Consider the following 13692-nt stretch of genomic DNA (forward strand, 5'->3'; position numbering starts at 1 on the left):
TAAAAAGATTTATTGCAAAATAGATTCTGGATAAGTGCTCATTTTCTCCGACTCCTGTCTTCTCCAGCAGTGCATGTGTGTCTGATCACTAGAGAGCACATTTAGTTTCTGTTTAGTTTCCAGCTTTAGTTTCTGTACCTTATTGCCAAACTTTGACTGGAGCATTGATGCAGTTTGCTAGTGGTGTTCTGCAGCTGCATTTATACAGAAAAGATTTGACAAAAATAAAAAAAAATTCAAAAATTACATAGTTTTTTTTACAGGGTTCCAGTGGGTCTGGCTTGGCGTTTTGACCTTTAGGTACTGTGGTTCATTGTTGGTGTTTGTAGCTTGTAAACATGAGGTGGACACTTCTATACCTGGGGCCTCCAAGAAGTATCAGTCAACTTCAACATTTTAAAGTTACTGTATTAAAGGTGCGTACATCAGAGTGATTGACAGCGCCAAGACCCTCCTCTTGACTCTGATTGGCTGCTTTTGACCTGAAGCAGTGAATGTCTGCAGACTGTAATAGTAACTCAGGAAGGAGGCGCTTGAGTTTTTCACATTTTGTCTGACTTATACTAAAGTGTCATGACATTGTGACAGTTTTAACAAATATTCAAAAATAATTTTTTTATGTTACATACTGTAGCTTTAATAATATAAATTAAACACTAAAGAGAAAAAAAATAAGATAGCAGTTGAACAACATCATCTGTGTAGATAATGTTTTTACTGACAATGAAGGCTCAGTGAGTCACATGAAGAAATACTCTCCAGCTTTCAGTGACACTGGGTGTGTGTTGGACTGTGGCAGGTGTGATGATTAAACTGATGGTCTGTATAGTTCATCAAATTAGTCATTTCATTTCAAATCTGGCTCCAAATGATCAGAAAAACTGACATCATTGACAAAAAACTCTCTTTTGACCAAACATTTCTCCCTTTCTTGGTTTCTATTATATTTTGTTTTAACACTGTTTATAATTTTGCTTGTGAAATAGGAAAACATTATGACCTAGGCAGAATTTGGTGCCACTTGATGAAAATGGGTTAACAGGCTCCAGGTCTTACGCCTGTTGGGGAACAACTTTTTCTATTTTTTTATTTTATTTTTTTGCTGCCATTGTGTGTAATCTGGAAACAATTTCTACTAAGGTAATTATTTAAAAATAAATAAGTAAATAAATAAGCAAGCAATCAAAATTTGTTTCCATAACTGAGCAGACTCTTTTCACTGGCCTGATTCCGTTATGACAGTCGTATTAATAACCAACTGTTGAAATTATTTTTTACAACTTTAAATCACAAAGAACTTCATCGGCAAAAAAGACAATACACTTAAAATAATTTAGGCTGCATGACCAGACACTTTGCAGTTCAGATTCAAGCTAAAAAGAGTTATATTACTAAAAACTTAATAAAAGATCACAACTATGAAACCAGAAAGTTGTATTAAAAGATACATATAAGGAATTTAATTTAGCCACTGACTGGGTTTAGCTTTGCCTTTAAGGTGAGCAACACAGACCAGTAATCACCACCTAAGAGTGGATAACAGTAAATCACAGCCTCTCATTGGGCCATGTCAAAGCACTGTCCTGGTAATCTAGCTGGATTAAATCGGGATTAAGACCTGCCAACTGGAAATGTGGCAGAAAGGGAGTGAGGAACCGTCTGCACAGCGAGGAGCAGCAGAGAGGAAAGGAGGGTTATGTATTTATTTATTGGAAAAGGATGGAACAAAAATCATGATGCTAGAGGCAAATAACAGAAGACGTTTAGACAGAAGAAATTATTACAAAGAGATAAAGGCCGAGAAAGAAAGGCGTAAAGTGACAGATGGACAGTCAAGAAATCAGGAGTGATTTCCCCTGGTGTCACAGAGGAACCAGCAATCAGAGCTGCTGTCACCTTCTGCCTAACCTCTCTGCTCCCCCCTCTGATCCCAGTGGGATGAGCAGGTATTGAATGGAGCCTTGAACTCACCGCTCCTCCTAAAACACCTACAGCCTCCACGCTCTCTCAGATCATTGATTGTTGTGCAGAGCCCTGAACAGCCACACCATCGGGACAGGGGCCTCTGGGGGCCCAATGGGCGATGGGGCCGGATCTCCACCAGTCAGTGGGACAAGACAACGGGGAGGAAAACCCCCTCAGGTGGAGCTGAGGTGACCTACCTGCCTTCGTTGACCAACTCGATGAAGGCCAGTCCTGCGTTCTTCTGGATGGAGTTCTGCCATTCCTGCAAGCCAACAAAACGGTCATAAATACTAGGAAGAAAAGGGCAAAAAAAAATTGAAACACAGTTGTTTGCTTTTCTTGACTCAATATGGGAAGAGTCTGTGTCATTAGGTTGAGATCACGCGTGCAAAACTACAGACAACCTCAGCGTTTTGTTGAAAATGATCCATCGCTGTTGTCCTGTCAGAGCTACATTTACTTGAGTCATTCTTTGGAATAAAATGTACTTTTAGAAGTATTTTTACTATGCTATACATTTTACTTTTACATGGATAAAGTGAAGTTTATTATGAAGACTTAATTGAGAAAACCTTTTTGGATTCTCTATCCAATATGAGGAACTTCACTGAATGAAAAGCAAGATTGTTTTAAAGAGGAGTTCAGACACACACTTGTAGTTTTTGTTAAAGATTCACACTGAAAGAAATTGATTTGGAAAATGTTTCTTTTGAATTGATTTTGTTATTTTGGAATGTTATTTATATAAATTTTTATTTTGGTATTGAAAATGTCAGAATTTTCACATAGCTTTAGGCTATGGCGATGATGTAATTTTTAGATTTAAATGAATCAGTTCAGTAGCTTTTTTATTAAATGCTTTTGTACTCTTTAGTTATTTCACCACTCTTTGGGTTTTAGAGCTTTTTATTTAGTTCAACTTTGAATTCAGGTCGACTCGCAGAAGAAATGACATCAATGAAATAAATGCCAGTTTTTAAATTAGATGTTTCCAGTTTTTTGTATTTCTTTTAAGGGAAAAAGGTAAGGTGGAAAAAAAATCTATTAAAATTAAAAAACAAAATTTTCAATAAAACAAAATATATATATATATGTATATATATATATATATATATAATATATATATATATATATATACATACATATATGTTTAAGCCACAGGACACAGCTCTGATTTGTAGAACTGCACCTTTTACAACAGAAAAAAAACTACTTGTGGAGGCACTGTGCTGCTTCCATTTCAAACTTAAAACATCTAAACCACCAAATATCAAATTGTTTTGTTAGAGGGGCAGTTTTACACAAAAATTCACTCCAAGTTTTATACCGTGGTATAATGTATTTCTCTCATCAAAAACATACTTTTTAGTGTTGCTTTGATTCTTTTATGCATGTGTGAAAAATCTAATATTCCATGCCAAACATTCAGAGGTGCCTACATGCTTGCTCTTACAAAGCCCCACCCATTGTCACAAAGCTCCGCCCATTGGTACAAAGCTCCACCCATTGTCACAAAGCTCCGCCCATTTGTACAAAGCTCCACCCATTGTCACAAAGCTCCGCCCATTGGTACAAAGCTCCACCCATTGCCACAAAGCTCCACCCATTGTCACAAAGCTCCGCCCATTGGTACAAAGCTCCACCCATTGCCACAAAGCTCCGCCCATTGGTACAAAGCTCCACCCATTGGTACAAAGCTCCGCCCATTGGTACAAAGCTCCACCCATTGCCACAAAGCTCCGCCCATTGGTACAAAGCTCCACCCATTGCCACAAAGCTCCGACTATCACCACGGTCGGAGCAGCAGTCTCCAGCCGTGCTTCTGCCTCACAGCCATCCTCTAAACTAGCAACAGCAGCATTTATCAAACACCTGGCAGAATTGGAACCTGTGGAGCTCATTAAAGAAACTCAGTCAGTCTTGCGTTCGTAAGAACAGTTGTAAACAGCATAATGGAGGCGTAACATTGGGATAACTTCCAGAATGTCAGAAACAGTAGGAGATCAGCACAACTTCAGGTGATTTTAGTCATACATCAAAATACAACAACACACACCTGAAGGAAAACTTGTCTTAGTTAAAAAATCTATGCATTGAACTTTTATCTCACCACAGGTTGGTAACATAACTTTAAAGAGTTTCGAGCTTCAGTCCCCGAATGCCTGGACATTGGGTGAGCAAGCCACTGCAAGTCATGTTAAAAGTGCATTTATCACAAGTAAGCCTCACAAATTTCTCTGACTAACGTTATGGTTGAAGGTGTCAGTCTAAACAATCCGACCACGGCCCGGGCCGGGAAGGGGACAAAGAGCGGGGGAAAGTCGGCGGCCACCGTCTCTCTCGTGCTCTGTTCAATATTTCAACACCTTAAACGCAAGCGTCAAAAGAATAATAAAGCAACAAGGTCAGGGGTCCTGTCTGAACCTCAAAGCACTTCTCCCCCTCTTCCTCTCTGGGGACGCGGGGAAATATGTGCAAAAATATTTCAGTTTGGAGTAAAAAAACTACAACCACATAAATTAGAACCTCAATCACTGAATGTCTGCATTTAAAAAAAAAATAATAATGTTTTTCTGACAATGAGAGAATGTTCACAGAAATATGTATATTTTTTTTTTTATCATGGTTACAAAAATATTTAAGTGACAAAAGGATGTATAGGAAAATGATTTAAAGTTAGCTGTCAACATCTCCCGAGCTGATAGAGGAAACGGAGTGTTTATGTAGAGGCTAGCTTGTCAGTAAACCTAGAGATCCCACAGGGAGGAGCATATCAGCGCCGCGACAAACAAAGAAAGATCCATTTACAAGATTTTCCTTACACCCATCCAAACATATTTGTACACGTGACGCATTCGAGAAACCGTATCGCTCTTTCCCCTCGTCCTCGGCACAACAAGTACAGAACCATCGAAAGCGATCAGCACTTGGAGCCAGGGGAAGCGTTCCTCCAAAAACTTTCTGCTTACCATCACTCTGGAAGCCTCACACTTAACCTCGGCTCAGAACCGCTTTCTGTCCCGCACCAGCGTATTGGCATTGACCGTGTTTACAGCGCTTTCCAAATAAAAGAGGGCACAGAGGGAATAGAAGTCTGGGCCTGAGAGACGGGAGCCGGCGTGGAGGAGGGAGTGTGTGAGCCGTGGGGCTTTAGCTGGAGCGCGGACATTAACCATGAGCAGAAACTAGAGGGGGAGGGTGGAGAGGGGTGGGTGAGCTTGTTCAGAACCAGGCCAGACCCGGAGAACTGGGCTTCAAATGAGCCCAGCAGGAAGCAAGGGAGTAAATAGATTTGGTACCCGTGCTGTCGGATGCATCAGTCAGACTTTAAAAGAGCAACACTGATTTCTATTGGTGCTCCGATTGCGGTTTTATGGCGGATCACATATTACTGATCTTTAAAAAGCCTCACCTGCCGATTCATTTTTTGGGCAACACTAATTTTCTTTTTTTCCCCTCCTGAAAAGTTGCTACAAAAGCAAAAGTCACAGAGTTTCTCTCTCACAGCAGAGCAATAGAGGACAATGGTTGGTTTCTAGATGTTTGCTGAGTGATTGGCCAATGCTTCATATGGAAGCATTGGCCAATCACTGAGCTCCCAAAATTAAAGTAATTGGGACCGATCACACATTTTTGTCATTTCAACCCCAAACTTCAATGTTTTACCATATTTCATGTGACAGAACAAACAAAGTAGAAGATAACAGTGATTTGGGAGGACAATAGCTTTCTTTAATAATAAAGAACTAAAAATGATCTCGTCTTCACCCCCCTCAGATTGAATACGCTGCCTCTCAACATTAAAATTCAAGTCTTACCAGAGGTTGTACAATGTATTCAGGTCTGGGCTTTAACTGGGCCATTTGTCCACTGAGCACACTTCAACCTAACCCACTCCACTGAAGCTCTGCTTTTCATTGTTGCTCTGAAAATTGCTCTTCTTGTGTCTTCCTTTTAATTTAATGGGATGCTCATGTGTTCATACCTTGGCAGGTTTGCGGTTGTCCTCTATTCAGTGCCACATTTCAGTGAGATATAATCAACGGTTCAAAGTGAAGTTTTCAGCACTCGGAAAGGTCTTCTCCAAAATAACCTCGTTTTCTTGTGTTTCTTGGTCTTCGTGATGCCGTTTGTTCACTTCTCTGACAAACCGCTGAGGCCTCCAGAGAAGTGCTGGATTCAGACTAAATTACACACAGTGGACTCTGTCTGTTAATTGGGTGAGTTCTGAAAGCAATTCGGTGCGAAATGTGAAAAAGTTCAAGGGGGGTATGAATACTGCCGCAAAACATGCAGATTCCTCTCACTGTTTTCTGAAAAAGTACAACAAACAGAAAAACACCATCTGACGTGCTGAACTCAAGTCAATAAAGAGAAAAATGGCAACTAAAGGTGGGGTCAAGAAAATATCTTAAGATTTAGATGCAAGATAAACAGGGTCACATTTAAACAAACCTCAAAATAATAGTAGAGTGACAGGATTAGCTCTAAACTGGGCTTGAAGAGAAGCAGAAGGGTCATTGGCATTTTGTGCAGGCTGCCAAAGGTGATAGCAAGACTAATGGTGTCATTATGGGCCGAAGAACGCCTCCTACAGCCGAATTAAAAACAAGCGGTGACCCTGATCCAAGGGACATCTCCCGTAGACAAAAAAAAAAAAAAAGCAAAACGGTGGGACGGGTCGATGATGGGATATTGGATTTTGACTTGGCCTGGTCAGCGATGTTGCGGATTTTATGGCCGCGATAGGGGCTATGACCACGGCGCTCCTGATGAGAGGAGAGGATACAAGCAGCCATTGGTGACCTCTCACCTCTGACCTGACCTTCAACAGAAGATAGGAACAGGGAGTGTGCTTTTCCTTGATCCTGACAGAAACGTTGAGGATGTTTGAAAAAGCTCCCGTGGCTAATGTTGCTGCTTTTCTTTTGAAATTTTTCTCTCTTTTTTTTTTTGCACGTAAACGACTCAAAGTCTGACTGTTGGTGTAAATGCCCGTTTAAATCTGAAGTCGATACGACAGCTCTGTTTGGTCTGCCTTCCATGATGATGGCATTGAGTCTAAACACACATGCCACGGACTTCCGTCATTACAGCTGATTATCCATAATCAACATCTAAATATACCACTTGCACTGGTGAGAAAACACAGACCTCCTGAGCAAAATCGCCTTTCAAACATCGGCCTCACCACAACACAAGGAAAACATTTTCCAAAGCGGAGAAAGATACGTCCCCGGCTCTCCCGAAATAACAAATAAGTCAGCTGTGCTTTTTGGTGGCATCACTCATAATCACAAGTATTTGTTGATTTGAAAAGGCTTGGAGGACTGGAGCTTTTGGACGGAACGACAAAAGCATAAATCCTCAAGCTGGATGTGACAATCAAGGCCAGGCAGGATGGAAAATAGTTTTTCATTTTGCTAGAACTTTTTACACGAGCACTGCAAAAGTAGTAAGTTCTCACAAATTTTGCCGTTTTAAGATTGGATCTTTGTTTTAAAACGTCTCATAAACAGCAATATAATTTAGACAGGCACTTAAAAAGAAAAACTCTGAACAATGTTCTTTCTTTGATTAATACAGAAGCTGAGTAGTCTGGTATACAAGAGGCTGTGTGAATAACTCAACACCAGAACCTCTTCTCAACGGGCCAAATGTGCATGTTCATGTGCTTAAATGAAAACAGACAAGTTTGCGTGCTTAAATTCGCAACTGAAGGAATATTTACTGATGTGCAAATATTTACTCAGCCGGGTCTCCGAGAGCTTCATGGACTCACACTGTCAGGACTAAACCAACAAAGGCCTAGAGCTTCCATATCCTAAACACACAAACTAGAAACATGCGAGAATAGCTCAATGAAAACCCGCTCCACGCAGAAGCGGCGACTGTATACAGGACGCTTCATATGTGGCGTTAATCTAGTTTTATGGCCGTGTATTACAATGGTGAGGGAAGAAAAATAAGTGCAGCTGTTTATCCAAAAATATCTGCTTTGTTTTTTTTCAGGCCCTTGATCGCAAATGGATCACAAAGCATTGTTTTATTATTTTGAGACTTAATGTCCCTCTACCATGAAGGATATACGGCTAAGTGGGCGATTCGGACTTAAAATTTTTATCACAATATTTAATTGTCACAATAATTGGAATTTATTGTGACATGGATAAATTAGCACTTATGAAAAAAAATCACAATAAACAATAATATGATACATTTCCACCTATACAGCAGAGTCCACAACAATTCACACCCTAGCAGAGTTTGATTGACAACTCCTGTATGATTTAACCAAGAAAGGTTGGAAGGTCTCCTTACCATCACCTTCATCTCAATTCACAGATTCTCTGTGAGGGTACCACACGACTCAGTCGTAAGCATTGCAGATTCCAGTCACTACTAGCAACACGGAATCTTAAAGATTAAATAGATAAAATGCTACTAAATCTATTGTGGGTATAATAACACTGAGCAAAATTATATCTGGAAATGAAGGCAGCTTATAAGACCCTGACAGTCTAAAAATTACACACCGCTGCGAGGACGATGCTAACAGTGCTACTTGCTAATATGCAGTTTTAAAAAAAGTCAACATATTTTTGACTTAAAAACTACGTTTTAATCAAACTTAGTTTGATTTAAACTTTTATTCGTTCTTTGTCACTCTTAGTCTCACGGTGTCATGTTGCACCAGGCCTTGAATAAATAATAACCAGTTAAGACAGGTTTGTTAAATTAGCTTAACCTGCTAACCCTCCACAAAGTCAGAGGGTACAGCAGCAAGCTAACATTCTAATCTGAAGTAAAAGCTTAGTTTCTATTCCTCCTCCATCCTTTTTTTCCAACTCTTTTTTCTGCCTAATTCACTCAAGATTAGCAAAAATTTACTCCTTTTTCATGTACAATGACCCGAATATGCTGTCGTAGTCAGAGTGTCATGTTGTCTCAGGTCTTGAATGAATAACCATGAATAATCATAGAAATACTCATAGAAAAAGGTTTATTAAATTAGCGTAACCTGCTAATGTTATTGGAGGATGGAGCAGTTTTTAAGCTGAAGCCAGAAGGGACAGAAACAACAAGGTAACATTCTGGTCTGAAACCCCTGCTTAGTTTCTATTCTTCCTCCATCCTTTGCTTCAAGTCTTTTTTTCTTTTTTTTTTACAATATTTTGTCTCAATGTTTAGCATAAGAAATGTTGAAATTCCACTGTAAATTTGGGAAAGCCCATCCAGTGCTTGCATTTTAAAATTTTTTTTTTTTTTTTTTGCGATATCAGCATAACGGCATACAGAGGAAAAGCAAGGGGAAAAACTGAAGAGTACATTCCAAAGTCTCATAACGGCGAGGCTGTCGGGTAGGAAAACATCACGTTAACGGTGCCTGTCAGGGGAAGAGGTCTCTGTTGGGGAAACTTCACTTGGCTGAAGCACGATTATATGTTGCGTATAAATAACCGGCTGTTCGTGCCACTTGAAGCCGGCTCGCGGGAAAACCAACTGGGAGCCAAATTAAAAGCCGCCACAATATTTTTAGGAGTCTCCTGTCTGATTTTCTCCTCTCAGCTAGAGTCCGCTTCCTGTCAGGAAGTCCCCCCCCCCAGTTGACCCCCGACCCCCTCCACCGCTGCGGAGTTGCACACGGCGGGGAGTCTTTAGGATTAAGTGCCAGTTGGTGTATGCCGTGTTTTCTCTGCTTCTCAGCGGAGAGTATATTTTCAAAGGATGCGGGCAGCATTGCAGAGCGACGATGCTGGACGCAGAGCCGCGTGGCGCAGACGTGGCGGGGGTATGGCAGCAGAGTAGCATGGGAGGCCGTAGAGGGGTGGGGGTTAACGGCTCTTTGATTTTCACTCATCTTGAACCTTGTGAGCCTGTTTAACTGCACAGTGGGACGTTGGGCTGACAGAAGGGAAAATTACTAATATGTCGCTTGGTTTCATTGCATTCCTCGGATTTCTCACCTCTCTCCTTTGTTTTTGTTCGACATTTTCTGCATTTAATCTGTGGTCCAAAACACATATCCACCAACCCAACCTCACCTGCCTAGATATCAACACACATCTGATCTTGCTCTCTTCCTCCGTTCCTCTGACGTTTTGCGACCCATAGGTTGGTCCTCTTGGTCGTCACGTCTCGCTATCGATTGTATGGGGGAATGATGAGCGTCACGACCCGTACCCAGACAGCGGGGGGCTTAAACGTCCCTCCCTTTGCCACTCTCTCCTCCTGTAACTTGGAGGTCAACGTGTCAAAGGTCAGGAGAACCCAAGTGTTTTGGGAAGTCGACAACTTTCTCCTTGCTGACTGGAACGGGGAGGTGTCCATCTGTGAAACAGGTTAACATTTGGTGAGTAGCCGGGAGCATATGATGCCAGCAGCGAATGAATCAGGTGGGCTGATGCCGATGTTACTGCATTAGAAATGAAGGGATTATCTGGAGGCTTGGTCGCAGCAACAAAACCAAAAGACAGATTTCTCTGGTAGTTTATGAAATATAGAAGGAAAGCAACGAAGCAGCTGACGTGGATATGATTTTTGTTTTTGTAAAGTGCCTTGAGACGACATTTGTTGTGAATTGGTACTATAGGAAAACTGAATTGTATTGCATGGGGTTTTTATTCCCATTTTATTTACTGCTTTTGGTTGTGTTTTATCTTGAATACTTTTTTTTTTTTAAATTTCCCATTCCAGTGTTCTTGCAAAATTCTATTTTATTTGTCCTTGACAGGGCAAGCTTGCATCATTATGCCATTATCAATATGTTACTTCAAAATGGTCTCAAAACAACAATGTAATCATTTTGGGACAATTTATAGTCCAGCAAAATTTACTGTTTGTTTTTGTTTATTTCAAGTGCACCAAGATATTTGCACTAGAAACTGGGCAGAAATACTTGGTAAGATTGAGGTTTTTTTTGCAGTGAGCCTCTGTGATCCACTGTCCTGCAGCATTTGGCTCAGTCTTACACCATAACACACCTGCATAGAATGACTAAATTACTTACCAGTGAAACACAATGATGTTTGAGAGTGTAACGTAAAAAAGGTAATTTATTTTAGACGACATCTACAGATGATCCAGTCCAAATGGAAAGAATGGATAGAAGAGTATTATACAAGTTGTGTTTCCATAGGAGTAACTACGGATTCAACACGTCAAATGACAACTTTTTATGAAGTGTGTGATGCTGTGAGAGCTCTGGGGGAGCCAGGAAACAAAACACATCCTCCTCCTCCTACTTCTTGTCGTGTTCTTTAGCATTTCCATTGCAGTGTTGCTAAATGCATCTACTTCAATACATAATACAAAACCTGCCTCATCCAAATGCAAAAACTTACAGTGAGTTATTTTCTAAATTGCCGTGTTTCAATTAAGCAAATTTATTTTCGTATTTTCAATTTACGCAATTTTACCGTCAACTGAAACGAAGCTAAAGGCGTCATCAAAATGGTCTTGCATTAATGTTTAACAACCAGATCATCATTATACCGCTGGAAAAATCATCACAGTATAGCTTTATAACTCCTCTTTCACCCTCCATTCCTTTTAAAGTCAAACCAGTTCTTCTCATGTTTCTAGCAGAGTTTACAATCAACAGCAAAGTTTTAATGAATAAAAAGATAATATGAGGAAAACATCCAATGACCCTGCAAAAAATACTTTCTGATTACTGTTTTGTAAAAGGAGCAGGAAGAGACGGCCTGCAGAAAAAAAAAAAAAAAAATCAGCAGCATTTCTCCGCCTGGCCGTCTTCTTCCAGAGCGCGTACGGCACGCATCTCTGATAAATGGCAGGACGATGGATGGGCTGACACAGGGGCCGGACAATAATGGCTGATCTACAGGACACAAATGCAGCTACTGAGAAGATTTATGGGCCACTGCGCATCGAACACCATCCGCTATCCAATGAGATAATTTCTCAAAACTCCGGAGGGATGGCAGCCGTGGAACTCCACTCTCCAGTCCCACTGTAAGTGCTGATTAATCGCATGTACCACGCCGGAGCTGGTCCTGGGAGTGCACCCGAGAAACGGGAGAGCCGCCATAAAAATGACAAGAAGAAGAGCAGCTGCGAACGGGGACAAAGACGGAGGGAGAGAGAGAGAGAGAAGGAGAGAGAGCGCTCCTTTAAAAGCATGAAAATCATTTGATGTGGCAAAGATCGCAAAAAAAAAGAAAAAAAAAATCTCTTAAATCTCATGGTAATATTTCATTTATTTCCTTTTGACCTGAAGAACCTTTGTTTTTAGACAGGACAAACCGAAACAAAGAACTGATCTAATAATGGTGCACCAGTAAACTGACCCAGGGTCAACATAATTTTCCTCTTGATGGCAATCTGATTGTCTTGATTATTTAAAAAAAATAAAAAATAAAAAAGTCTTTTTCCTGCCTTTCTGAAAACCTAAACTTATCAGACATTAGCAAGCATGTCCTCAGACACACAGGTTTGTTTTACGTTTATCAAAAATCAAGTAAAGGTTAATGAGTAACAGGGATCAACATGAATTTCTTTGATTTTCAATCTTATCTCTAGTCTGGATTCTGCTACACAGATTATTTAGTAAGTGGGCTGACTAGCGCTTTTCTAGTCATTCTGACTACTTGAAGTGTTGCACACTGCAGTCACATTCAGCTGGTCACAGTTGAGTGTGGTGCATGCACCGATATGCAGGTGGGTAGCAAACCTCAGGTCAGGTGCCTTGCCCAGGGGCACAGCGACATGCGACAAGATGATCATGGAATCAAACTCACAACGTTTGGATTGCATTCCTGACAACTCTTTGACATTCACATAGTACAGCAACTAGTCTCATTAGTCATTAAACTGTAATTGAGACTTATATGTGGTGAGGATTTTTTTAAAAAGACAAAAAAGATTAAAATAAATTAAAATAATAGCAGAACCCCCTTGTGGCAACTGAAAGAAGTACACATACCTGGGCAGACTGTTAGTTAACACGATTCACCCACAGCTTCCTGGGAGTGCTGCTGGATCCACTGGATCAGGATGGATTCTCCCTGAACAGCAAGAGCTGATCTTAAGCTCACCGACACGCCGTCTTTTATCTGAGTCCATCTGGTTTTACTGATGCCAACATGGCTTTTAAATTCTTTCTAGAATTGGCGTCCATGTCTTAGTGGTGGGAACTGATTTAAGTGTTTAAATCAAGTTAAATGCAGGGTAATTAATCGCATTTTAATCGAAAACCATATGTTGACAGAATTTTAAGAACAAACTTTTTGCTGCTAATTTGTTGAGTAAACAGGCATCTGAGCTCAACAACAAATCAATTTGCTGTCTTAGAGTGTTAGTTGGGATATTCACAGCGCTGCATGATTCCCAGTCGGGTTTCGGTTGTTTCATGAACCACGGCGTTGGGGACGTCTGTGCTGCCGCTACATGTTTAGCACTGAGATGCTATTTTAGGCTTGAATAGGCTAACTCCTTTTAGCGCAACTTGAGCGCAACTTTCCAACGTCCCATTAGATCAGGTTTTTGAAGCAGACATAAAACCACAGTGGGCCAAGAGAAGCAGCTTTGTCTCAAATCGCTGTTGTTGCTTGTTCATTACAAAAGAAGGAAAAAAAGAAAAAAACGGTTTTAATGTGCTGAAATCTATGTAGCTGATTAATCAAAATTAACGCGTTAAAATTCCAGAAATTGAAAACAAATGGTTATCTAAATGGTTAAATATATACCATATTCATACAAATG

The 13692-nt window shown here is 40.5% G+C and overlaps 1 protein-coding gene across 1 annotated transcript in view; it reads right to left on the bottom strand.

Moving 5' to 3' along the window:
- Positions 1-13692, bottom strand: part of lrba (LPS responsive beige-like anchor protein) — a 218394-nt gene that overhangs the window by 125878 nt on the left and 78824 nt on the right. Inside the window, exon 37 of the mRNA XM_044113800.1 lies at positions 2163-2227. Within this exon, the coding sequence (XP_043969735.1) occupies positions 2163-2227 (65 nt within the window). The remainder of the gene's footprint in view (positions 1-2162; positions 2228-13692) is intronic.

This window comes from Gambusia affinis, linkage group LG04, assembly GCF_019740435.1.
Source record: "Gambusia affinis linkage group LG04, SWU_Gaff_1.0, whole genome shotgun sequence".
NCBI classification, from domain to species: domain Eukaryota; kingdom Metazoa; phylum Chordata; class Actinopteri; order Cyprinodontiformes; family Poeciliidae; genus Gambusia; species Gambusia affinis.